At 53.9% G+C, this 26,845-nt stretch overlaps 1 protein-coding gene across 1 annotated transcript; it reads left to right on the forward strand.

The window, feature by feature from the left end:
• The first annotated feature begins 3,595 nt into the window (after positions 1-3,595).
• Adss1 (adenylosuccinate synthase 1) lies at positions 3,596-25,440 on the forward strand. The gene is made up of 13 exons (XM_004665645.2): positions 3,596-3,799; positions 12,154-12,256; positions 16,905-16,967; positions 17,906-17,956; positions 18,362-18,428; positions 19,337-19,444; positions 19,553-19,634; positions 19,783-19,909; positions 20,333-20,487; positions 21,290-21,414; positions 23,064-23,161; positions 24,403-24,552; positions 25,052-25,440. Exons 1-13 carry the CDS (start codon positions 3,608-3,610, stop codon positions 25,102-25,104), a joined length of 1,374 nt encoding a protein of 457 aa, XP_004665702.1. The 5' UTR covers positions 3,596-3,607; the 3' UTR covers positions 25,105-25,440.
• Positions 25,441-26,845: the final 1,405 nt, after the last annotated feature.

Here is a 26,845-nt window from a genome sequence, read left to right on the forward strand (position 1 = left end):
AGCATGCAGCCAGGCCTTCAGCAGTGGGTGGTGGGCCAGTGCAGGTCACGCTCCTCAGGAACCCTGGTGAAAAGAAGTGGGGAGCGCCCTGCACTGTGGGCCCCAAGAAGGAGCCAGGAGCTGGGCAGGGAGGCCTTGCCTCAGACAGATGGACACTAACACCACTACCCGCATTCAGCTACTTGCTGGGCCGGCCAGCCTGGGCTCCATCTTTTCTGGAAGCTGCCAGCCTCTGCCCCTTGGCAGCAGCTGGTTTAAGCCAGCTTTGCAAAATTTCTTTGAGTGTCGCCCAGGGAGCCTGTACCCAAGTCTGGTGGGAGGTCACATGAGCCGACCTCTCCTGGCTTGAGATTAGCATTGGAGTTCTGCTTTGGTGGGGTGCACAGTGGTCAACCAAAGCCCTGTCTGCTTCGTGTAAACAGCCACTCCACAGGGAGGCACTGTGGGACACAAGATAAGGCAGGGTTGGTGGTACACAGCTGCTAGCCCTGAGATGGGGCAGCTAATTTCCATACTGCAAACCTCAGCTGATAAGCACTGTTTTGGCCCTTTACAATGTTAAGGTTTACAAGATTGAGCAAGCAAAATCCGATCAAAATCTCCCATCACTGTCCCGAATTCCTTCATGCCCACAAGCACACCCTCCCCTGCTCCTGTGCCACCACCTGGCTGGTCTCTGAATGGCTGTTCTGGGTGCGTCACATACATGGAAGTATTCCTTCTGTGGCTGGCTGCTTCTGTTCACCCTTGAGGTTCGTTTGTCAGCATGGAGCAGTGCTTTTGCAGTGGGGCTGGGGCTGGCCACGTTCCCCTTCTCCATCTCCCCACTGGATGTGGCTCCTGTTGGTTTGGAGCTGTGCAAAGATCATGTGCATGCTGGGCCTTGCGTGGATTCTTCATTGCTTTGCTGCACATCCTCAGCAGAACGCCTGGTGCGGGCTGAGGTTGTTTTAATGGGCAGTGTTTCCCAAAGTGGCCTCTTGCTTTCTATTCCTGCTGGGACTATTGTTTTTAAGTACCTTAGCTCTCCCTCCCATCTTGCCCATCACAGATCTTCAAGTAAAACTGCTAAGAGATTTTGGCCTGTGTGTGTAAGGTTCAGGAGTGACGGAGACCACTCTGAGGCAAAGATGGAAGTTTTTATTTGGGGAAAACATGAGCTGCCAGGACTGACTCTCAAGAGCGGTGCAGTCAACTTTGAGATTACACATAGTGAGCTACATAGAGCTCTTCAATTGGGGGAAGGGAAGGAACTCCTTTGTTCTTTACATTAGCCATTTCACATAGCTAGGTTGTGAGACCAGAACAGTGACCAGGTGGGAGATAAGGGGACAGGAAACCTAGGCCTGGGGCATTGTTAGGCAAGGAAGGGATAACGGTTTCTTGAGGATTGTGGATGACCCACTTCCTTATGTCTCTGTCGCCCTCTTGCTGTCCTCGGTGACTCCATTTTGTCCTGACCTAACAGTGTGTTCCTGGGCAGAATGCCCACCCCATCAGTCACACTGACAAAGCCACAGGCAAGGCCAGCACCCCACTCTCCTATAGACAGAACTGCCTTCTGACCCTTCTTGCCATACTGCTTACTAGAAGTCATTTGGGTGGCTCATAAACACCAAAGAAGCCGACCCTTCCAAGGCTATAGAGCCTGGCACCTACAAGTTCATGGAGGCCAGACTCCATGCATTGTCTGTGTCTGTGTCTGTGACATGACCTGAGGGACCACAGGTGGCTGAGCCCATGTGCCACCCCCCCAAGCCCAGGTAAAGTTTTGTTGATGCCTCCTTGGAGTCACAGAGCAGCAAAGCCAACCCCCCCAAGTTTGGTGACTTGCACTGCCCACCGCCTTGGGGAAGGGCCACTGCAGGACAGAGGAGTTCTAATTCCGGCTGAGCCTCGTGACTAGCAGGGGCCTGGCTGTGGCTGTTTTTAGAAAAGCCCTAACCCTGCCCCCCCACTTGACATCTGGGTCCTTGGCTATTTAGAGGCCTGGGGGAGTCCATGCCCCAGGGCCAATCTAAACCCCCATGGTAAGACTATCAAGGTATCCCTGGTTCCACTAGTTCTCCCAAAAAGGAGGGCTAGTACCCTCTCAGGCCTTTGGCAATGCCCTCAGAGGGACAGGGTAAGCATGCCTTTGTCCAATATGACATTCATCTATCTAACTGGACATTCATAATGCTCAGCAACTCTTGGGTTCTCCTGTTAACCCCCATGTCCTCTCTTACACAGCAGCTGCCGTGCCCTTCACCCCACTCCTGAGGGTCCCACCCTCGCCTGCTGCACCCCATTGCCAGTGCAGCAGTTGCCATCTCAGCTTGCTCTACCTTCTGAATCTCAGACCTTGAGCCAGGCACTCCTGCCTTGTACCACTCACTCCTGGAGGGCTGCTGGCCTGGGCTGCTCCAGGGACATTCTGCCCCAACACTACGCCCCCCAGCATGACACTGAGGCAATGACAATCAGTCTCTGGGAGGTAATCTTAAAATGCAAAACCTCTAAATGCTGCAGCCCAAGGGACAACAGCTGAGGGACAGGGACTGTGTGTCCCCATGTGAAACGGGACAATGATCCGCACCTCTGGGGAGGCAGCAGCAGTGTGGCTGACTGGCTGGGAACCAACTGTCTTCCCCAGACTAGCCCTAACCCTAACCTAGTTTCCCTCCCTGGTCTTGTCACTAGCCTGGCTAGTGACTCCAGGACCCCAAGGAGTTTGAAAGCACTGTGAACTGGTCCAGAGGTCAGTGAGCATGTTCTGGCAGCCCGCAGGGAGAGAAAGAAAGGCAGGCCTGGCCACCCTCCCAGGGTCCCTCCTATGTCCTGCTGTCTGCCCTGGCCTCCTTCCAGCCTGTGTCTACCTGGAAGTAGGTGATGGGTGGACAAAGCAATGCACCCAGCCGAGTCCAGGGGCAGAAAAGACCAATGCGCCCTCGCAGAGCGTCCTGTCCATCCTTGGCCTGGGACAGGAAGGAGGCCCTGTGTGAGCCTCTTGGAAAACAGAGCCCTGCCTAAGTAGTAACCCTCAGCTCTTTATCCTACACTTGGTACTGAGGGTTGCAGGGTTCATGCGGGACCCCACCAGATAGCTACGGCCACAGCTAGGCCTGGGTAGCCAGGGAGTGTGGGCCAGTGTGGAGACGCTGCCTTCGGCGAGACTGCCTCTCTCTGCAGGCCACCGGGCGCACGCCAAGCCGGGGCCCAGGAGGGGCTTTTCGGAGCGCAGATCCCCCTGCCGGGCGGCAAACACGCAGCCCTGTAAAGGACAACCACCACTGCAGGTCCCAAAATTGCCCGAGTCCAGCGGACCGGAGTCACAGAGCAGCACCCCTAGCGAGCACGCACCAGCCCCGCCGACGTGCCTGGTGCCCCGGGCCTCCAGGGCTTGCCGCCGACCCCCCCCTCCCCGAGCCCCCGCCCCAAGAGTGCGCCACCTGACGCGGCTCAAGGGTGGGGAGCTGCCGGCGCCCGTCCCCGGGGAGTGTCGCCGCTCCCTCCAGGACACGCCCCCGGCCCGCCCCCCGCCTCGGGCAGCGGCATTTAATGGCGCGGAAGCGCGGGCCTCGGCGAGCTCCCGGCTGGCCTGGCGCAGTGGACGAGCGGAGCCAGCATGTCCGGGACCCGAGCTTCCAATGACCGGCCCCCCGGCGCGGGCGGAGTCAAGCGGGGGCGGCTGCAGCAGGAGGCGGCGGCGACCGGCTCCCGCGTGACCGTGGTGCTGGGAGCGCAGTGGGGGGACGAGGGCAAAGGCAAGGTGGTGGACCTGCTGGCCACGGACGCCGACATCGTCAGCCGCTGCCAGGTGCGGGCCGGGCGCCGGGTCCCTCCCCCTCCCGGGAACCCAGACGAACCTTGTCCTGGGTGAACTGACTAGGTCACAGCCTCTTGGATCTTTCCCTCTGGGAACACCTTCCCCATGGGCTGACACCCCCCTCCCCTTACACACACACACACACACACCCTCCCTCACACCCTCCCACAAAGCCCCTACCCAGCCACTCCCTCCCTCCCTCTCCCCACTCACTAAGGGCAGTGGCCAGAGCTATAAATATAAGTTGCTGAGGTGGGGACACCGGATCCTCAGGGGGTAGGGCGTGCCATGGAAGTGAATCTGGGGGAGGTGGGGGGAAGCTCCCCTGGAATGGCTGGAGGGCCCTTAAGATGCTACAGTGGTCACCTGGGACCCTTGGGGTCTCCAAGCAGGGGCCAGAGCATGGCAGAAGGGCTGAGAGCTGCTTGCTGGGCCAAAGGTGGCCTTGGTGAGTCAGCCTACCAGTGGAAGGACTGGGCCACCACAGGGTGGATCAGTTGGTGCAGGGCCGCAGATAGAGTTCTGAAAGATCCTGGCTGACATGGGAAGGAGGAGCCAAGACTTCTGGTCAGGGTGATCCAATGGCTGGTGGTGCCCAGAACAGGCCAGGAGCAGGCTTTGTGCTGTCAACCAGCTGCAAGCTGCTATCTCACACAGCTGTCCTGACCAAACCAGACAGTGAGCGTGGTCTTGGGGAAAGTGCCCTGGTCTCCTTGGGACCATGTTGGAGCTGCTTGCTATGTTGTGTCTGAGCTTCCAGTCCCAGACAAAGGGAACGGCTTTGGGTGCACACTGTGGCACTGCAGGAGCTTGAGCCCATGCCTGTGGCTGCTGCCAAAAATGAGGGCAGGGTGGGCATCTGTTAAGAGTTCTTCCCTGATTCTGTGCCCTCTTTGCTGACCTCTTGCCAGGAAGGCCAGAGCTCAGAGCAGAGGCTTAACTCAGCAGCTCTCTTGACCACAACTAACATACTGGAGATAGGGGGTTTCTGGAAAGTTCTCCCAAGGGTGGTAAGATATCCTACCCTCTCTCCCTGTGCATCCCCCTCCCATGAGGTCCCCAGGTCCTGTAGGAAGCCCTTGGACCCCATTCCCTCCACCCACATGTTCTGCCTGGCCCCTTCCCCCTTGCAGTTGGGATTTATGCCAAGTAGTCTACAGCCCTTCTCCTTCCCCACTGCCCCAGCACCAGGGCAGCCACAGCCCCTCCCTCTCTAGAACATATTTGCTCCAGTGATGCCCAACGCCCCTCTATATAACCTGCCAACTCCAATTAGCCTGAGTCCTTCCTGTGAATAGTCCCCATGATACATGTCTTTTAGTATTTATTTATTTGAGAGAGGGGAAGAGAGAGAATGAATAGGCACACCAGGACCTCTATCACTGCAGATGCATGTACCACTTAGCTTATCTGGCTTTACATGGGCATTGGGGAATAGAACCCAGGCTGCTAGGCTTTGCAAGCACTTTTAACCAATGAGCCATCTCTCTAGCCTTCTGTGGTATATCTTTTTATTTTTTTATTTTTTATTAACAACTTCCATGATTATAAACAATACCCCATGGTAATACCCTCCCCCCCCACTTATCCCTTTGAAATTCCACTCTCCATCATACCCCCTCCCCATCTTAATCAGTCTCTCTTTTACTTTTGATGTCTTGATCTGTTCCTCCTCTTATGATGGTCTTATGCAGGTAGTGTCAGGCACTGTGAGGCCATGGATATCCAGACCATTTTGTGTCTGGAGGGAGCATGTTGTATGGAGTCCTACCCTTCCTTTGGCTCTTACATTCTTTCTGCCACCTCTTCCACATTAGACCCTGAGCCTTGGAAGGTGTGATACAGATATTGCAGTACTGAGCTCTGCAGTCATTTCTTTCCACCACCATGATACCTTCGGAGTCATCCCAAGGTCACTGCCATCTGAACTGTGGTATATCTTGATGGCTCCAAGCTCCACTTCCACCTGTGGATTCAGTTCTGGGCTGGGCAATCCCTGCTGTCCACCATAGTCAGTATGTCAAGCCCCAGTCACTGCCATCACTTGACAGGACCAGCAGGGGCCAGAGCAGCCTAAACCCCACCACCCAAACTTGAGGCCCATTCGGCACTCCTCCCTCTCCCTGCCCCACATTGCCGGGCCTCCCCACCTTCTATCACCACACATCTGTGGGGATGCTGACCTCTTCGCCTTCTGTGACACTGGATCTGTGGGTACTATGCCCCTTCCTCTTCCCTGACTTTCCCACTGCTCCCCTCTAGGCCAACTCTTTCTGAGCCAGGGCTGCCCTCCTGCTCCAGGCCACATCCTCGCCTACTGAAGAACCTGTTGTGTCTTCCTCTGAGTTCCAGACTCCTCCACCCAGTCTCCCTCTTCCTGTGTCCATATTTCTTCCTCTCCTGCCTGAGTAGCCTGTCATATCCAGCCACTCCCTAGATGTGCCTTAAGCACCTGCTCACCCAGGGGTTGTCTTGGCCAGTCTTATACTATATCCTGTGGTCTGAACTCCTCTCTCCCCTCCCACAATAACCAGGCTTTGAGCCCTGGGGCACCCTGTGGGGACCTGCCCTATGGTCTGTAGGTGCTCTGAATCTTTCACTAAAGAGTATCATGGAGAATGTGTGGCTTCAGATCCCAGGGCTGCTCCAGGGACCTGCTCGCTTTGGGCTGGTAATGCCTGCACTGATTTCAGAAGCACGCCTCCCTCCCTATTACTGCACCACTGACGACACTGGCCTGGACAGCGGGACTATGGCTCCAGTAGAGAGGGCTCCCCGGACCACACAGCTCTACATTATCCTGGGCAGGCAGGACCTATGGATTCCTGTTCAGCCTGTTCTTCCCCAGGAAAGAAAGAAAGAAAGAGAGAGAGGAGGGAGGGAGGGAAGAAGAGAGGAAAGAAGGGAGAAGAGTGAGACCCTAGAATATGAGAACAGATCTGGAAAGAAAGTGAGGTCTTGCCCTCACCCTCCATGGCCCCAGTGCCAAGAGCCCATGCCTCACAGCCTCGGAGGAGTGCCCAGAGCAGCCTGAGGGTGGTGTGGCTGGGGCAGAGAAGGTGACGCCCAAGTGCCATGAACAGGAAGATACACCAGCGGGTCAGTGGAGCTCTCCCCTCTGGCACAAGCCTCAAGGGTAGACAGGAGCAGGACAGTGGCTGGACTGGAGCTAGGCATATTTGGGTAACTCCACCCAGCTGTGCACCTGCACTGCCCCAGACAGGCCTGAAGCCCGGCCAGCCAGCCAGGTAAGGTAGGCATGAGCGCAGCCGTTGGTGTGGAGAAAGCCCTGCCAATGCTAGAAGAGAACTGAGGTGGACAGGAACACACAGGCAAGGAGGCAGAAGCCCTGGGAGCTAAGGCCCCGCATAGCCCTCAAGGCACACATGCACACCACCACAATGCGGACCCACACTCAGCCCTCCCCCTTCCCCTGAGGAGGTGGAGGTCCTGGCCACAGGAGGCTCTCTTCAAGCCAAGCTCAGCCAGCCTTTCACTGTAGTCAGATACCGAATAGAGTGTGCCCTGGGCGGGGCGCTGGAGGGTCCAGAGCTCCCCCTGGTGGAAGGCACGGGCCACAGGGGAAGATCCTAGCCCAAGGAACAGAGATAGGGACCAGGTGAGAACAGCTCAGAGTTGCGCTGCAACTGTTCTGGGTAAGGTTCAGTTAGGCAGGAAGGCAAGAGAGGGGCAGCCGAAGCCTAGCTGAGTCACTAGAGTGAGCAGAGGGAGGGTCCAGAAGATAGCTGTGTGATGGAAGGTCTCTGCTCACAGAGTCCTGAGTCTGTCCTGAAAGGAGATGCCTCCAGCTTTGGGCTCTTCGCTTAGCTCAGGATGTGGGGTTGACAAGACCCAATGCCAATAGATGTCCAGATGGCCAAAGGACAGGTGGCCACAGGAAGAGCATCCTGGGCATTGAAGTCAGATCTCAGGGCTGCTAGAGCCTTGTGGTGCTGAGTGAGATGCAGACCTGGAGGAAAGGGCATGCGGGCTCTCTAGCTGCAGGACAGGTAGGAAGGGCAGAGGAGGATGGTGTTGAGTTCTACACTGTAGGGCCACAGCCACCATATTCATCTCTCATAGTGTCCCTGCAGGGCCTCGGCCCCAAGTCCCTTTCCTGGTCCTAAGAAAGGAGGTAGACTGCACTTGAGGGACACAGCAGGAGTCAGGACCAAGTCAACTCAGAGCTGAGTCTGCTTTAGTCCTGGTCCCTCTTTATTTGTCCAGGACAGAGAAAGGCCTGTTATCCTGTCCAGCAGGGAGCAGGAGCTCTGGGTAGCCAGTCAAAATGAACAGGGAGCATAGAGGGGCTCCAGTGTCTGGAACCTCAGAGCTGTGCCCTGGCCTCAGGCTCCGCCATAAGGAGAAAGCCCCAGGAGGAGGCTGGAGGAGCCTCAGTGCTCCTTCAGCTGCCGATGCCCCTGGGCCCCAGCCAACTCAGCCCGCCATGGAGGAGCTGACTCAGGCAGCTGCTGTGAGCTGTTAGTGTGACTGAGCCCCTGGCCTGACCAATGGTGGGAGGTGCTATGGTGTGCCTTGGGGTGACCACATATCCAGCGACACCGTTTACACTGTAGCTGGAGGGTAGTAGCCCTGAATGCCTTTCCCAGGTTACTGGAATCAACCTGCAGCCAGAGACGGCCAGTCCTCAGCATCCCAGTGGGCCTTCAGGGAGGCATTTTGAGTAAAGGGCCCAACAAGGTTGAACCCTCATGTGACAGACCTTCCTCAATGGTCAGTGTGGTCTGACAGCTCCCAAAGTTGGGCCAGGACTGTGGGCCATTCTTGGCCTCTACATGAGTTGCTACCTAAGCCAGTGTTCCCTTGCATTGTACCAGACCCTTCTCTAAGCCTAGCCCTAGGTCGTGCCCATTGCTGAGTCCTATTGCAGCCTGAAATGGCATGCATTCCATCCCCCAAGGCCCAGCATCCCCTCATTTGCACACAGCTCCACACAAGCCTGACCACCTGAGGGAGACACTGAGCCACAGAGGAAGAGCTGATATGCAGGTGTTCCCGTCACCCCTCCCTCTTCACAGGGATCCCAGTTTCTAACTGGTGTCAGCCTAGCCTCTCACTTTAGGCAGGTCTGAATGTCCCCCACCTCTTTAAGGGACTAGTGACCCCATCATGCCCACATCTCAGTGAATGGCTCAGGCCAAGGAAGAGAAGGAAGAAGGTAGACTGAGCCCCTGGGAACTGTCACCCTGGGCTCCACAGGGTTGCTGGAAAGCTGATGTCCTGGTCAGGCATGTGTCTCAGTCATGGCCTGTGCCTAATTCCTGGGCCCTGCAGTGGGCACAGACTCTGAAGTCATCTGAGACTCCTGTCCCATGACACCAGAGCCTGTTTCTAGGCACCTGTGTTTAGCCCCAACACAGACAGGCAGGTGCTTGGTCTGTCTGAGTCCTCAGGCCAACTGACGTGGCCCTAGACACTTGGAGAGGGGTGGTGCAGAGAGTTCTCTCCCAGGGTGTCTGGTCCTGCTGGCCCTAGCCACCTCACTGTCCCTGGAGGCCTGCCCGCCCTAGGGGAAGGAGGTTGTATAGGAGAAAGAACTTGCCAGCTCATGCTGTACTACAAACCTGCCTTCTCTTGATACCTTATTTCCCTGTCTGTGGAAACCCTGTCCAAATTACTGGCCCAAGTGGGAAACACAGTTATGAGTGTCCACATATTTTGGGAACTAGTGGGAGTGAGGGTCAGTATGCCTATCATAGCAAAGGCAGAGTATGGACGGAGTCCCCAAACTCAGGGCCTACCCCATTCTGATAATCTGGCCCCACACGCCTGAAGCAGGGCATACATATCTTCTGAGTTCCACCAGCATCAAGTCCACAACTCAGATGTCTCCTCAGCTCCCTCTCCCCCAATCCTGCCCACCAGGCCTTCATCTCCCTGCTCCTTTCCTGTGTCATTCTTCACCTTCCAGTGCCCCACTTGCCAGTCTCCACATCCTTCTCCTGTGGACAGCCCAGGGTTACAATCAGAGGCTCACTGGAGCTAGTCAGGCCAGACTGCCCGCCACCTCCAGGTCTCCTAAGTAGGACCCTCATATGAGTCATCCCTGTGTTGGGAACTTCTTGTAGGCTGTGTTGGGCTGAGGAGCCTCCCAGGTGATTCCCACCTCCTGCATGGCTTCCATATCCAGCATTACGCCTCAGAGGCTTTGGGACAGACCTGCACATATGCACCTGTCCTACCACTTGTGTGTCTGAGGCCCACGCTGTGGACTCACCCTCTAGCCAGCCCGTCTCAGTCAGCTGGAGTAGGCTGCAGACAATGGGCCTCACAGGGTGCAGGTGAGGAGGAGGGCCTCACACATGTAGGGCTGAGGCCCTGCTGTTTAGCAGGGTGGGAAGCAAGGGCCCTGGAGGGAAAGCTCACAGTCCAAGTTCTCGGCATTGGCTTTCTCTGTAACATAGCTGTCTCAGCCCTGGAGCTGGTAGACTTGTGACTGTCCAGTGCGTCGTGAATAATAGGTGGTCATGGAAAGCGGGGTGCCCTTACTGAGAGTCCTGCCTTTGGCAGGCAAGGGAAAGATGTATGGGAGGATGCTGTGCCCAGGCTGTGGAGGTGTAGGGGAGCCGAGGCCCTTCAGCTTCATCAGCTCAGCATCCCTTCTGCAAGCAAAGCAGAGGAAGCAAGGTACATCTGGGAGGAGCCTCCGCGGTGAAGCGAACAGGCCATGGCTTTGGGGCAGAATGAGAACTGTGCGTTTTCTGGAGAGTGAGGCAGAAGGTGAGCTGGAACTGAGCTCCGAGGTTTCTGGGCTGGAGCGAACTCAGTAAGGGGCAAGGCTAGAGGCAATTCCAAGGTACTGGGACTCCTACCTCACACCTTGAGGTGCTACAGTGCCACTGGGTGGAGAGACATGAAACTGCAGGCCAGGACCTTGAGTCCCTCAGGGGTTTTTGTTTGTTTGTTTGTTTTGGTTTTTCGAGGTAGGGTCTCACACTCTGGTCCAGGCTGACCTGGAATTCACTATGTAGTCTCAGGGTGGCCTCAAACTCACAGTGATTCTCCTACCTCTGCCTCCTGAGTGCTGGGATTAAAGGCATGTGCCACCACCTGGCTATCCTCTGGGCTTTTGAAATATTTTATTTTAGTTATTTGAGAGAGAGAGAGAGATAATGGGCATGCCAGAAACTCTAGCCACTGCGAACTCCAGATGCATACGCCACCTTGTGCATCTGGCTTATGTGGGTCCTGGGGAATCGAACCTGGGTCTTTTGGCTTTGCAGGCAAACGCCTTAACTGCTAAGGCATCCCTCTAGCACCCTCTGGGCTTTTAAAGCAGGCCTGCCTGGCCCCTAGTAAGTCTAAGGTGTTGGCATGAAGTTCCAGGTGGTTGTCAAGAGACACTGCATGCAGACTATGTGGGACCTGTCTTCAAGGACAACCAGTCATCCCAGGAGCTGAGATATCACCTACGCCACTTCTGTGCCTATTCGCAAACATGCAGCATGGCCCTCCTGCCTGCTAAGATCCAAACTAGCCCCTGGCCCCATCCCCCACCAGCAACCTACATGACAAGGTCTCATTGGCCACAGTCATGGCAAGCAGCAGGTGTGGATTGATGGGCCTCCTGTGGCAAAAAAGGCAAGAAGGCATTGTTTGTTGACTACCCCAATAGGTGGCTCTATTTTTTTTTTTTTTTTATGTTGGCACCAGCAGTCTATGTGATGAGCCTCTAGGAGCATGAGGACACAGTGTCCAGGGCATGAGACAGTGTAGTCAGGTGGCTGGTTGGTGGTAGAAGGCTGGAGACTGCATCCTGACACTGGGTCTTCTCCCCATCCCGAGGGCCCTACCCTAGGCAGCCTGTGGTCTGATAGGCAGCTTGAGTTCCAAAAAAGCACTGTGCCTGTCATAGGGACTCCCCAGCACAGAGTGGCCTCCGAATTGCATTTTTATTTTATTCTTAGCCAGGAGATTCCAACCCAGACAGAAGGAACTGTGTTGAAGGGATGAGAGCAGAGTGGGGGATCGGATCTGGGTGCTTTCCAGGAGGGAATGGCCCTCACTCATCTCCAGTGTGAGGGAGGCTCAGAATGAAGACAGCTGTCAAAGTGGGCACCAAGCCATTGGCCTCCTGGAAAGGTTGTGACCAGGCTAGGCTGGATCATCCCCCACCCAGCCCTGACCATCCCAGCAGCAGATCCTAGTTTCTTCCAGAGCCTTGACCGCTGGACTAGACTGACCAAGTCCAAGCACTGGATGGCCCTCAGGAGTCTCCTGCACCCTCCAGGACAGACAGCACTGGCCCAGAACTGAGGCAGGCCCACTGTGGGTCAGTCTGCAATGCTTGGGTGACATCAGTTCAGTTTGGTTTCTGTTCCTAGGGGGGAAACAATGCTGGCCACACCGTGGTGGTGGATGGCAAGGAGTACGACTTCCACTTGCTGCCCAGTGGCATCATCAACACCAAGGCTGTGTCCTTCATTGGTGAGTGCCCCATACCCACTGCTAGTCCAGAATGTCCCCACATGCCTGTCTCTTAAAGTAAGTCTTGGCCTGATGAACTGGGCCATGAGCCCAAAAGAGATACGGGGGAAGAGGGCAGTCTTGTCACACAGAACTCAGAGCTGAGCCTCAGTCTGTCTATCCCAGGCTTTTACCCGGAATCCCCACAGGCACCAAACACAGTTCTCACCTCAAAGGGATTAAGAGACTGTTTATTTTGGAGCCAAATATGACAGATCATGGTCTGGGAACATAGATTAAGGCTACCCTAAATTCCATGTTCCAATATGATAACAGTTTTTACAGTTACAGAATCAAGTCATAAATCAAAATACTTTTCAGATACATTGGTGGGAACATCAGGTAGGCGGGTTGCAGCAGAGTGGAGAAATTTCTGCTAGATGCCTCAAATGTTATCTCATGACATTCTTAGCTTTTGGGCTTGTAGAGGCTAAGGGTCCATTTGTACATTCTAAAAGGATTTACCATTGGGCATGGTAATTCCAGAACCTGGCAGGCAGAAGTAGGAGGATTGCTGAGAGTTCGAGGCCACCCTGAGACTACATAGTGGATTCCAGGTCAGCCTGGGCTAGAGTGAGACCCTACCTTGAAAAACAAATTAAATAAATAAAAGGCTTTACCTCATAGTCTCAAGGATGTTAGTTCATACATAAAAGTGGGCAATAATAATGGCTATTTATGGGCTAAGATAGCCCAAGGTAATTTGGCTCTGGGCCTACAACATTTCAACTCTCCACAAATGTTGAGGTTTTACTCAGTCTTGTAAATAGTTTCATTTACATGCAGCTTTTTCCTGGGAACTGCAGTTAACACCCGCCCTAGGGCCTGTCCTTAGAGGCTAGTCTCACCAGGGGTCATAGGGTGCACAAAACTACCATGCAGAGCTCTGAGTCTGGGAGTACAAGTCCACATGCATGGGTGTTGCACAGGCTTAAAGGGAGAGTATGAGCGGGTGCATGCAGGAGTGAGCGTGAAAATATGCCCACGGGCTATACATGCCTGCATGTATCTGTACCAGACTGGCTTCCTGCTGTGAGCAGCCCTGTCAAGGAAATGGCTATGATTTTCTTACCCTGCCTAGGCTGAATACCTTTCATCTCTTAGGCGGCTGCTCTGGCCCCTCTGGTCTGTGTGAAAGGAGCCTGCTCTATACTAGCAGTGTCCTAGCCCCTCCAGGCTGTGTTCACAGCCCCTCCAAATTGATACCAATGTATTTTCAGTACCCTTAGGACAGAACCCTTAGTCTCGGGACTCTGTGGCTCCTCCCTCCTCCTTCCCCTCTCCCACTCTGAGATTCTAAGGGGCTGTACCGCTGTCACCCCACCACCACCTCCACCTCCACCCCAGCCCGTGCTCAGATAAGTTTTGCCTGGCCCTCCAGGACAACCCAGGCCCCCTCTTGTCTCTGTCCTGGCTCTCATTAACACACTTGTAACTTATCTGCCACTCCCATCTCTGTCTGGAAACCCAGGGGCGGTGCTGCCTGGTCATGACCAGTGGATGGCAGAGCTCTGGCCCATTGTGTATGAGCGGAGGAAGGAAATTAGTAAGGCAGGGGCGGAGCCAGAGCTCAGAATCTCTAGAGTGTCTCCCAGCACAGAACGTGGACAGCAGCGTGGTGGCATCTCACAGCTAGGGGCTTCAGCAACTAAAGTGGCCTGCCCATCCATGTTCTGAGTTGGGCACAGGGACATGGCACTTTGGCAGTGTTTCACACAGCAGGCTACCAATTTGGTTCTACCTACCAAATATTAAGCAGACCCAACCCTGCTTAGCTTCCAAGGTCAGACCAGATCTGGTCCAGATCAGGTACATTCAATGTCGTATGGCCATAGACTGTCTGCCTGGTTCTGCTGTTCCCTGAGCTCCTGCTTGACAAAACAGGCCTGCGTGACCTAAAGGGTGCTCTGCCTGGCCCCAAGCATGGGTTGGGGCCAGCAGCAGGAGACTGGCTGGTCAGTTGCTGGGGAACTCATCAGCATAGCCACCAGAACTTAGTGAAGCCCACTCAGCAAGTGACAGGCACACTAGCCTGCTTCAGCCTTTGGCTTGTGACATTCATCACCTCTGCCATAGGGTTATTTCAAGATGCTGTGGCATTTAGGTGACCTTTTGTGCTCACTATGGTTTGTGTAATCTCTGGACCACTCCCATCTGGACTGATATCCTGGCAACCTCTGCCAAGCCTGCACCATGGCCAGTCCCATGAGGCTGGGTACAATATTGGCCTCTTAGCCTAGACCCCACACTAACATGCTATATGACCTTGAGCTGGCCACATTCCCTTTCTGGGTCTCCATCTCTTCCTGTGTAGGATATTTCTGAGGACGCATGCTTGGCTTATTCACATGGTAAAGCTCAGCTCCCAGAGTGTAGCTGAGGTCCTGGGAACTGTTGGGGGCTGGTTTCCCCAAGGTCCCTACCCTTTCCCATGTGCCATTCAGAAGTATAACAGCTTCACTGAGGCACAACTTACACATCATAAAATTCACCTGCTGACGAGGTGCAGTTCTGCAGTTACCACAGTCAACTTCAGTGTTTTGGTCACCCAGAAGTCCCTTGTGTGTCTGATGGTCACTGCACCCCTTCCACTCCCACAGTGAAGGGAGTTATTGACCTTGTATGTGTTGTATGTGTGAGCCCTTGGCTGCTTTAGTTTTTCTTTTTTTTTTTTTATTGACAACTTCCATAATTATAGACAATAAACCATGATAATTCCCTCCCTCCCCCCACTTTCCCCTTTGCAACTCCACTCTCCATCATATCCTCTCCCCCTCTCAATCAGTCTCTCTTTTTTATTTTGATGCCACTATCTTTTCTTCCTATTATGAGGGCATTGTGTAGGTAGTGCCAGGCACTGTGAGGTCATGGATATCCGGGCCATTTTGTATCTGGAGGACCATGTTGTAAGGAGTTCTACCCTTCCTTTGGCTCTTACAATTTTTTCACCACCTCTTCCGCAATGGACCCTGAGCCTTGGAAGGTATGATAGAGATATTTCAGTGCTGAGCATTGTTTTACTTTTTGTTGTTATTTTGCTTTGTGTTTTGTAGCTCAGGCTATCTTCAGACTTGCTATGTAACCAAGGCTGGTCTTGAACTTCTGATCCTCCTTCATCCACCCTCTTGAGTGCTGGGCTGGTTTGGTTTTTTTCAAATTTTTTAAATTTATTTGAGAGAGAGAGAGAATTGGCATGCCAGAGCCTTCAGACACTGCAAGTGAACTCCAGACACATGGGCCCCTTTGGGCATCTGGCTTACGTGGGTCCTGGGGAATCAAACCTGGGTCCTTTGGCTTTGCAAGTAAGTGCCTTAACTGCTAAGCAATCTCTCCAGCCCATGTGTTTGGTTTTTTAGACAGGGCCTTACATACCCCGGCTGCTTCCAAGTTGTGATCCTCCTGCCTCAGCCTCATGAGTGCTGGAATTACAAGCTTGTGCCCCGTGCTTCCAGTTAGCATTAACATGGTGTTCTAGAATCAATCAACGTGGTCCATACCGAACATAGAAGGCAACTAGTGATGTTACAGTTCCCACACTGTGGTAGGTAGACAGGCTCATGACTGGCTGTCTCTGGGGTACTGGAATCTCCCAGGTTTGAAACACTGGCTTAACTCATGTTAAGCCGGGCGTGGTAGCTCATGCCTTTAATCCCAGCACTATTCACTATGTAGTCTCAGAGTGGCCTCCAACTCAAGGCGATCCTCCTACCTCTGCTTCCCAAGTGCTGGGCTTAAAGGCCTGCACCATTGTGCCAGCAGGCCATCTCTTTTTAGTCCTAAGGAACCCCCACTGTCGGATGCGCATAGTCAGCAATGCACTTTCCCACCAAGAAATGGCGTGCTTGTCTGTAGCAGGAAAGCTGCCACCTCCGCCGTGGGCAGGTTCCGTGTGTGCTAGTGTCCCACTCTCGTGAGTGCCCGTCAGTCCCACCATGGGCATGGCGCAGCCACTGCACCATCTTCCGCAGAACTTTCCATGCCCCACACTGCTGCCATGAAGCCTGAACACCTGCTCACCTGCCCCCAGCTTCTGAAAGCCACCTTTCTACCTTCTACCTCTATGAGTGTCTGGCAGGGCTTCAGTGTCCCCAAGGTTCACTCATGCTGCCACATATGATTGTATCACCCCCTCTCTCTCTTTAATACATGTGTATGGGTATGCATGTTTGTATGTGAGCGGGCACATGTGTGTACATGTGGAGGCCAGAGGGGACTATCAGGTGTCTTCCTTTATTGTCCCTCACCTTATTTTGAGACAGGATTTGTTCTTGATCCTAGAGCTTACTGACACCAGTAGACTACCTAACCAGCAAGCTCTAGGGATCCTGTCTCCACCTCCCCAGTGCTGGGATTACGGACATGCACCACGGTACCAGGCTTTTAGATGGGTTCCAGAGAGTGAGCTCAAGGCCTCATGCATGTGTAGCACTGAGCCGTCTCTCCAGACCTCCTTCCACTGTAAGGCTAGCTAACATCTCATTGTATTGATGGGCCCTGTTGCTCATCTGTCATCTGTAGGTGAATGCCTGAGCTGCTTCCCCTGCTGGTTCCAAGCTGTTATAAACCTAAGTTTTCAAGCACCGAGACAGTTCCCTCCCTTGTGTTGCAGGCAACGGCGTGGTCATCCACTTACCTGGCTTGTTTGAAGAGGCAGAGAAGAATGAGAAGAAAGGTAGGTGGTGCCTTGCCCCACCTCCTCCCCAGCCCCCTTCTGAGGCCTCTGGGAGTTGCTGGCTGAGAGCAGTGACTTCCCCGGAAGGCAGGCCAATCACTGCTCACTGTCTTGCAGAGCCAAAAGCAGGGTCCTCACTCAGGGCAGTGGCCAAGCAGCTCAGAGGCTCAGACCATAGTGTTGTGGAACCTTTCTGAAAAGATCACTCCAATGCCAGCATGGGTGAAAGGAGAGGAGTTTACTTCCTGGGGACTGAAGTTGGGAGCGCTCCCCACAGTAACTTTGGTGTTGAGCTGAGATTTTACTTTCATTTTATAGTGTTCATAGCCAGGGGAGGGGTGAGCGAGCAAGTGGGCAACGGTTTACAGAAGCCAGACATGCCAGTGACAGTTTGCTTGTACAGTATATGACTCAAAATAATTTTTCAAAACATACATATGAATCAATAAGCATATGAATCATCTAGTCAGGTCATCCTAACCATGAGCTCTGCTTTACTCTATTTTAGTCTAAACTTTCCTCCCCTCTTTATCGTCCCTCATTGTCCCCCCTAGACAGTTCTCCCTTTGGGATTCCTTCAGCTGCTGACAGAGATGAGTTCAGCTCCTCAGCAGTTAACTCTCACAGTGACTTAGTGCATCAGTCCAGCTTGCTGCTTCTTTTCCACTACAATAGCTGTAGACCTCTGCTTTGGCCCATGGCCAGATGACCCAGTCTTGGGTGCAGGAAGTCCAAGGAGGGGCTGCAGCAGGGGAGCCCTGGCACAGGAGTGGTATCCTGTGGGGTGAGTGTCCAGGAGCTGCCAGGGCTGGGCCGCAGCTGCTCAGGGCACATGACTCTAGGCCTCAACAACATGCTTCTGCCAGTGGAGCTGAGCAAGTTGGCCTGGCTAGCTGGGCCCACCTCACCTGTGATGTCTGTATACCATGTCCCTGCAGGTCTCAAGGACTGGGAGAAGCGGCTTATTATCTCAGACCGAGCCCACCTTGGTGAGGTTCCCAAGGGGCCATGGGGACAACCCATTCTCACCCCTCAGTGACCACAGCCCTCTTGTCCACAGTCTATAGCAAAGAGTTAGGGGACCCTGCCAGGCCTTCCTTGTCCCACTCGCTGCTGTGCCTTCTTCTTTACTCTCTTCAAAGAGCTTTGGGGTGGGAGATGGGTCAGGGATCTCTAACCCTATTGGCAGATAGGGAAACTGAAGCCAGAGAATTCTTAGCCATTCCCAAATGGAACCTGGGACTCTAGAATCCCAGGCTCTGCTCTCCACCAGGGCCCTGATGACCATACCCCAAGCCTCAGCCCTTCCCGCACCCCCTGTGGCGGGCATGAGGTCCCATGCAAACCTCTGTCCTCTCTGCTCCTCTCCTGCCCCTGGGCTTGCTGGCCGACAGTGTGTGACTTCCACCAGGCGGTGGACGGGCTGCAGGAAGTACAGCGGCAAGCCCAAGAGGGCAAGAAGTAAGTTCATGAAACCAAAGCTGCCCTCTTCCTCTGGGCATCCCAGTCCTGTGTGCTGGCAGCCTCAGTGCATGTCTTGTCGTTGGCACAGTGGGGAGTGTCATCTACCACCCAGAGTCCTTAAGAATAACCCCACAGGAACAGGCTACTCTGGTCTCAGAAGTCACATACTAACCTCACTGGCTGCCGTTGCTGTCACCTGCATTGGCACAGTCTACGCTAACCACCTACATGGAACACAGGGAAATGTGAGACACACTGAAACTGGCTGCCCTGCCCAGCCACTACCAACCCTGACACCCAAATCCTGCCCCGCCACACGCAACGCCCAGACATTTATTAGAAGCTCAGCAGTGCCAGAGACACAGCTGTGAAGCAATCAACAAACTCACACTTACACATTCACTGTACATAGGCATACATGTGTTCACACATCACAGACATGTATGCCTGTGTATATGTGACATGAGCACTCACATGTGCACATGCATGCATGCGCATGCAGACCCATGCACATACACACACATGCCAGACATGGGTAGCAATGGTGAATGCCGAATTTATGAAGTTTTAGGCCACGTATGTATACCTGGGGACTGGTAGGCAGCACCAGCATTCCTGCAGGGTCCTTGCTGCAAACCAAGAATAAAACTGGCATAAATACAGACAGGACAGCTCCCAAGCAGATGTGGGGAAAGCCAGCTCTGGGAATCAGAACCCTGTGCCCCAGGTCTGCATGCTGGAGCAGTTCAGGAGTCCTCCAGTGGCCAGCCTCCAGCCTTGCTGCTGCTGGACAGCTGGCCTAGCTCTCACCTTATCACCTCATTCATGGGGGCTGGTCTGGGACCCCAACAAGCTGGAGTGGGGTCAGCTGGGCTTCTTAACAGCACTTACTCTCCATCTTCCAGTATCGGAACCACCAAGAAGGGAATCGGACCAACTTATTCCTCCAAAGCTGCCCGGACTGGCCTCCGCATCTGCGACCTCTTGTCAGATTTTGATGAATTTTCTGCCAGGTATGCCTCCCACTCCTAACCCACAGGGGGTGGTGAGAGGCATACTGGAGAAGGGGCACTCAGGTCCAGCATGAACCATCAGGGTCACAGTGAGGGTTGCCTGTGCAGATTCAAGAACCTGGCCCACCAGCACCAGTCTATGTTCCCCACCCTGGAAATAGATGTGGAAGGCCAACTCAAAAAGCTCAAGGTAAACAAGGGCTGGTGGGGGAAAGGCAGATCTGTGATTGGAAGAGCACGTGAGGGATGCCTGGCCCCAGCATCACTGTGGGCTGTTGGCCCTTTCCTGTGTGTGGGTCCTGCCCTTGAGCCTGCACGCATGTGTGTGGTCCTCTCAGGGCTTTGCCGAGCGGATCAGACCTATGGTCCGGGATGGTGTCTACTTCATGTATGAGGCACTCCATGGCCCCCCAAAGAAGATCCTGGTGGAAGGCGCCAATGCAGCCCTCCTTGACATTGACTTTGGTGAGTCCTCCACTGAGCAACTTAGTCCTGGAGGGAGCTTTCATAGCCTTTTGTGTCTGCTGGTGGCAGACAGGCTGGCTGTGGGGAGCTATGGGACAAGGTGGGGTGAAGCATGGAGCAGCCGGAAAGCGAAGAAGCAAAATTGGCTGAGGTTGGAATAAGGGAATTAGGGTTGACAGAAGCCCTGGAATAGAAGAGGAAAGCCCAGAGAAGCCAGGCACCTCATATCCCATTCTCAAGTAGGCCAGACCACCTCAGTGCAAACTCCACACAGCACCCAAAAAGGCTACTGCCCCAGAATAGTGCTTCAGACTATTGGTCCTGGTGTCCCCACCTGGAGGCTCAGCTACACTGCCCTTTGCTGAGAAGGCCTCTTGGAATCCTGCAAGGGCAATGGACAGCTCCAACTATTCTGCCCTACAGGGACCTACCCCTTTGTGACTTCTTCCAACTGCACGGTGGGCGGAGTGTGTACAGGCCTGGGCATTCCACCCCAGAACATAGGCGATGTATATGGCGTGGTAAAGGCCTATACCACCCGTGTGGGCATCGGAGCCTTCCCCACTGAGCAGATCAATGTGAGTGCCAGCATGGGGGTAGAGGGGACATGTGGGGTTGAGAAGGGCTGGAAGGCTACAGGGACACTGATGGGACCCTGATGAATACTCTTCTGTGCCCCAGGGGTCTCTTCCTACTGCACAGGCTGGGGGCTGAGGTGTTAGTCAGAGGTTCTGAAGGTCAGCATGTTCCAACAGCATCAGCAACACAGCATGCTTGCGCTCTCTCTCTCTCTCTCTCTCTCTCTTTCTGTGTGGGTGTGGGTGTGTGCGCACATGTGCACATGCGTGTCTACAACTCCATTTGCCCCAGAAACTGTATGAGGCCCACGGCAAGAGGGGTTCTTCACAACCAAGTTAGAATCGGGCTGAAAGTAGAGCCCCTCCCCAGCTCTCCAGCTCCAGGAGCATGTCTGGAGGCTGCTGCTGCTTCAAAATCTTCTGGAGGCCACTGCCTTGACACTTGAGTACGGTGGGTCACCCTTATGGTCCCAGTGCTGAGAGAAAAGGCAGGTGTGCCAGATAGCCAGGAGTGGGGCCACGTCCAGGGTGAAGAGATAAACACCTTCTATGCTTCCAAAGCTGAGGTTAGGAGGCCAGGCCTCACTCTCACGGGGAGGAAAGGGGTGCTGCTGCCTGGGCCTCTACAGACAGGCTGCACCTCTAGAGTGCTCTGGAAGAGGGACTGCCCACTCCGAAACACCTGGGGAGAAGGCCCTGGTGTGTGCCTCACACAGATAGGAGACGAAACCAGGTACACAGGCAGGCAGGTGTGCATGGCTCCCGCGGTGGCAAGTGGAAACGGCCCTCTGTCCTTACATAGGAAATCGGAGACCTGCTACAGAACCGTGGCCACGAATGGGGGGTGACCACAGGCAGAAAGAGGCGCTGCGGTTGGCTGGACCTGATGATCCTAAGATACGCTCACATGGTCAATGGCTTCACTGCGTAAGCAGCCTCCTCATTCTCTCATTTAGAGGCCGATGCCCATTCATGCAGTGACCTCCCCTGACCCCAACACCCACAGGGCAGGTGAAATTCATCTCAGGGGCTGGGGCCACAGCATTCTGTGCAAGGTCCTCCCATTCCACCTTGCCCCCTCAAAGCAAGGCCAACCCTAGATAGTGGCACGAAGATTACAGATGTGAAGCTAGCCCAGAACAAGGGTCACCCATCCATCTTGACCCATCCAGAATCCCTGACAAGGTGATGGGAGAATTAGTGCTGAGTTGATCATGCCAGGTGGATGATGGCACAGTGAGGGACCAAGTGCCACCACGGGTGTCCTGAGCCCAGGACACCAGAGCCTGGGCACAGCTGGCTCCAGAGGGGGCCACTGCTGGGAGGACGGGGCTGGGGGCTGCTCCTACATTCCTTCCCCACCCCGAGCAAAGCCACTAGCCCTGTCTGCAGGACTTGGGGACATCCTGCTAGAGGGATAAGTAGGCAGCAGATGGTGCCTAGATCCATCAGTGGTTTGTGAGCCAGGAAACCAGGCATTTCAAGAAGCTTCATCCCACAGGCAGGACCCTGAGAAGGAGCTGGGAAAAGGAACAGGCTGGGGCGGGGGTGACCAACAGGCAGACACAGTTCTGGGTGCTTTTAGCAAAGCAGGGTGACAGTCCACAACACCACAGCCCTTCTGTACCACCAGGAGCTGACTCTGGGCCCCTAGGAGGGTACAGTAACCTAATGAGAAAGGCCCCCTGGGAAGCACCTGAGACACGCCCTGCCTGGGCAAACCCTGGGGAAGGGACAAAGCTGTGAGTTGAGCGTGGCTTAGGGCTTAGAGGAAGACATCCCCCAGTAGCATAGTAGTTGGGAGGGTCCTCCCTAGGATCCCCACTTCAGCAAGCCTTCAGGAGAAAGGCCCCCAAGAGTGCCTGCAGCTGGAATGCTGGAGTGGGTTCACTGTGGGGATGTGTCGAGAAAGGCAGGATGGCCCTCGTGGGGAGTGCGGTTCTGCAGGACTCTGGGTGCTCTGCTTCCTCTCTAGCTTGGTAGGGGGCCCTTGGCTTCCTCAAACCTCAAGGCTGATCATGGTGTATGGGGCCTCTGACCCCTGGTGAGGTAGGTGCTCGGAGGCGTGGCTCTGTACCCCGCACAGCAGGTTCTACCAGATGAGCTCCATCGGTAAAGCCTGCTGTGGAAGGAGGAAAACAGGAAAAGGAAAAGGAAACACTTGGAGCCGCTAGCACTGGGGGGTATCAAGGGGGACATTCAAGAAAGGCCACGGCCATGTTGCGCTGGCTGCCTCCCAAGGCTGGCATGGAGAAGACAGTCAGGGAAATGAGAACGAGGAGTAGGTACTGGGTACCACACTCACTGCCAGGCTATCCTGGCATACATACTCCATGCTACAGGTCAAACACAGCAGGAGCCCACAGAGAAGGCTGGCAGAAAACCAAGATGCTCAAGTTGGGGGACCTCCTAGATGACAGATTTGGGGCACAGGCCCAGAGGCAGGCTCTCCTGCTTTCCAAACTTGATTGCATTTTTCTGGGATCTAATCTCTACTGTGCAAGCATGGGAGAAAGGCAAGGGTGAAAACCACATGGTACATGCCAACTGTCTGTCTGTGTCTGGGTTGGGGACAGGCTGGCCCTGACCAAGCTGGATATCCTGGACGTCCTGGGAGAGATCAAAGTAGGCGTCTCCTACAAGCTCAACGGAAAGAGAATCCCTTACTTCCCTGGTAAGTGAGATGAGCTTGTGTTCTTCTCACTGTTGGCCCATGCCTTAGGCATCAGAGAGACATCCTGTGACTTCTGGACCCAGTAGCAGGAGGGCCACTGTTTGTCTCCAAAGACCCAGAGCGTCCTAGCTGTGGTCTTTCAGCTTCTTGGGGAGGCCTGAACCATCCCAGGGAAGCTATAGGCCTTTGGTGGTTTAGAAATTGCTAAGGACATACCTGAGTGGGTAGCTGGGAGCCCACCCTGCCAGTCATGCTGGGACCCTGAGAAACCTAACCTGTTTCAGCATAAACACCTCCAGGGAGCCAGACACTGGAAAGTCAAGGGTCAGGCTGCTCTGGGAAACTCCAAGCTCTGTGTAAGTGTACATGATGACAGTTCAGCCAAGTAAACACCCTGTAGTTAAAGTCAACATTTTATTACTTTAAGGTGCTGGGGATGGAACTCAGGGTCTCACCCATGCTAAGTGGGTACTGTGCCACTAAGCCACATCCTCAGTGCTGGGGACTGACCTTAGAGATTGGGCTGGGTTCTCTCTTTTGTGAAGCACAGATATGTTATTTTCCTGGATTCCACAGTTTCTTGAGCATCTACAACTTTCCCTCAGCTTCTGCTCCTTACACATCAGCCAGCTGGGCTGCCCCTTGCTCATTACCTCCAAGCAGACTGGGCAAGCCCAGGAGTGCCCATGGCTTGGAAAAGTCCTATATATTTTCCATGTCAGGGCCTCTGCCTCTGACCCTGACCTTTGAGGCCTGTAGAGGCCCCTGCTGGTGGATCAGTGCTTTTTGACAGAATGGAATACTCAGGACAAACACTGCTTGACTCCAAGGCTTAAGAAGCCTTGCAGGGCGCTGCTCTTTCCAATATCTTTCATCAGGAAAGTGCCAGAGGTAGCCTCCACTTTGAGCCATGGGGTCCCAGCCGAAAGCCTTACTTCAGGATTCTAGTCTCTTAGACTCTCCAGTGGTAGCACCTTGGGGTTTCTCTGCTGACCTCCTGTGGATGCTCAGCAGAGCAATTAGCAAGGGTCCAGAGGGGCCATGCGACCCCTGGCTGGACACAAGCAGTATCTGAATCCCACAGCTGCTCCTTACTCACTGCCCAACATTGAGAAAACCAGCAGGGCCACTTTCCCTTGCTGGCTTCTTGCCTGCCAAGTTACCAGGTCAGGAGGCAGTACTCCCCTGCAGTGGGACAGTCTGGAGACCCTGCTGACTCTGTGCAACCCTCTCCCCACCAGCTAACCAGGAGATACTGCAGAAGGTGGAAGTGGAGTATGAAACCCTGCCTGGCTGGAAAGCTGATACCACTGGTGCCAGGAAATGGGAGGACCTGCCTCCAAGGGCCCAGAGCTATGTGCGCTTCATAGAGAATCACATGGGTGTGGCAGGTACATGCCTGAGTTCCGCCCCCCCCCCCCACCCCGCCATCCGAGACCCAGGACAACCTAAGGAGCAATAAGAGACCCCTAGGTTGGTGACCATGTGAATGTACCAGACAAGAGGTGGAGCTGGGTCCAGGTGCCATCTGGAGCCACTCACTTTCACAGCTCAGGCAGGGCAAGCCAAGTGACCCTGCCAGAAATAGGAATCCATGATACAGAGGACAGGCAGGACATATCCACCCTGTGACTGAGTTGACTCTGTCACACATACAAAATTCGGTGTGAGGCCTCGTGGGTACTGCAAGGAGCAGAGGTGTGGGAGGGCAAGTGAGTGCTGCTTTCTGCTGCCTGTGGATGAACTGCCCACCATGGGCCCCTTTACAGCTTAAAAAATGCTTCCACTTGGTAGACAAAGAACCCCCTTTCAGATAGGCAAATGCATAAGATAGGACATGAAAGGGTGTTTTGTTCATGGTATTTTCTGTTCCACTCTCCTGCATTTCAGTCAAATGGGTTGGTGTTGGCAAGTCCAGAGAGTCCATGATCCAGCTGTTTTAGGCAAACTGAGCTGAAGCCAGCAGGCCACAGCAACGCCCGTCTTGAGGGAGCAACTGCAGCCATGTTTCTCTGCAGTTACTATCAACACCATCAACAAACCAACATAAGAGTGATTTTCCATACTTGTATTTTTCTATATAAGCTCGACCTATTGACTTCTACAATGATTTTAAACATCTGAAAGCCAGCACTGTATACATTTTTTTTAAATCTGCTATTTAAAATGAGTTTAAATGTTCAAAACAGAGGCCTTCTATGCTTTTCTGACTGGCACTTGATTGTCACATGGTGAGTTCAGCTGGAGCTGTGTCATAATAAACATACCGAGGAGCCATAGAGCAGGAGTGGTCATTACATCTGATTCGATTTTGTCCTTTTATTTTTTTTGGGGGGGGCGGGTTTGTTTGGTTTTGACTTGCTTATATGTATATGGGGCAAAGGTTAATGCTAAGTGTCTTCCTCAGTCACTTTCTACATTATTCTTTTTTTCTTTTGGGGGGGGGAGGGGAGAGACAGAGGAGAGAGAGAGAATTGGCCCGTGAGGGCCTCCCCCACTACAATTGAATTATAGACACTTTCACCACCTAATGGGCGTGTGTGACCTTGCACCTGCCTCACTTTTGTGCATCTGGCTAAGGTGGATCTGTAGAGTAGAATATGAGTCCTTACCTTCACAGGCAAGCGCCTTAACTGCTAAGTCTTCTCTCCAGCACTCTATTCTTTCTTAAAGACAGGCTCACTTGCTTAACCTAGAGCTCATCAATTCATCTAGGGTAGCTAGCCAGAAAGCCCTAGGGCTCCTCTTGCTTCCACAACCCCTGCTGGGATCACCACACTGAGCACGTTTTACATGGACACTGAGATCCAAACTCAGGTTCTAATGCTTTCATTGCAGACGCCTTACCCACCGAGCCATCTCCCCAGTCCCTGACCTTGCCATCATGAAAGGTAGCCTCTCCCTATGAGTAGGGTGTGCTGATAGCACTGTCAGAGAGGATAATCCACCAGGTATGTGAGAACTGATGCTACCTTCAGACACACAAGACAGTGGTGAGCAGTTCCAGGATTATACAAAATGGGATTTACTGGGGACTTACAGACTGAAGTGTGTCTTGGCCACTGTGGTGGTTTGAACTAGGTGTTCATGTGTTCTGAATGCCAGGTCCCCAGCTAGTGGCCTTTAGGGTACTGGTACCTTACTGAAGGAGGTGTGCTGCTGGGGGTGGACTTATGGGTGGTAGAGGCAGCTTCCCCTTGCCAGCGTTTAGCCCACTCTCCTGCTATTGTCCACCTGATGTTGGCCAGGAAGTGATGTCCAGCCTCTGCCCATGCCACATTTCCCCCTGCCGTCATGGAGCATCCCCTTGAGTCTGTAAGCAAAAATAAGCCCTTTCCTCCCACCAGCTGCTTTTGGTCAGGTGCTTTGTGCTGGCGACTTGAAGGGAACCACAACAGGCACTGAGACAGGAAGAGCACGCATCCTGGAGTAGGAGGAAGGAGCTTACTCTAAGTTGATAAGATGGGCCATGTCCAAATGTACCTGCCATTCTTTTTTTCTTTTCTGGGTTTTCGAGGTAGGGTTTCACTCTGGCCCAGGCTGACTTGGAATTCACTATGGAGTCTCAGGGTGGCCTCGAACTCACGGCAATCCTCCTACCTATGCCTCCCGGGGGCTGGGATTAAGATTAAAGGCGTGTGCCACCATGCCTGGCTTATACCTGCCATTCTTTTTTTTTTTTTT

Source organism: Jaculus jaculus, chromosome 7 (assembly GCF_020740685.1).
Source record: "Jaculus jaculus isolate mJacJac1 chromosome 7, mJacJac1.mat.Y.cur, whole genome shotgun sequence".
NCBI lineage: Eukaryota > Metazoa > Chordata > Mammalia > Rodentia > Dipodidae > Jaculus > Jaculus jaculus.

What these genes read in the sequence shown, in the direction of transcription:
- Adss1 (XM_004665645.2), top strand. Translation starts at nt 3,608, where the DNA reads ATGTCCGGGACCCGAGCTTCCAATGACCGGCCCCCCGGCGCGGGCGGA. An exon ending in ATGGTCAATGGCTTCACTGC is followed by an intron (nt 21,415 to 23,063) that starts GTAAGCAGCCTC and finishes GGTTGGGGACAG; the next exon opens with GCTGGCCCTGACCAAGCTGG. An exon ending in GAGAATCCCTTACTTCCCTG is followed by an intron (nt 23,162 to 24,402) that starts GTAAGTGAGATG and finishes TCTCCCCACCAG; the next exon opens with CTAACCAGGAGATACTGCAG.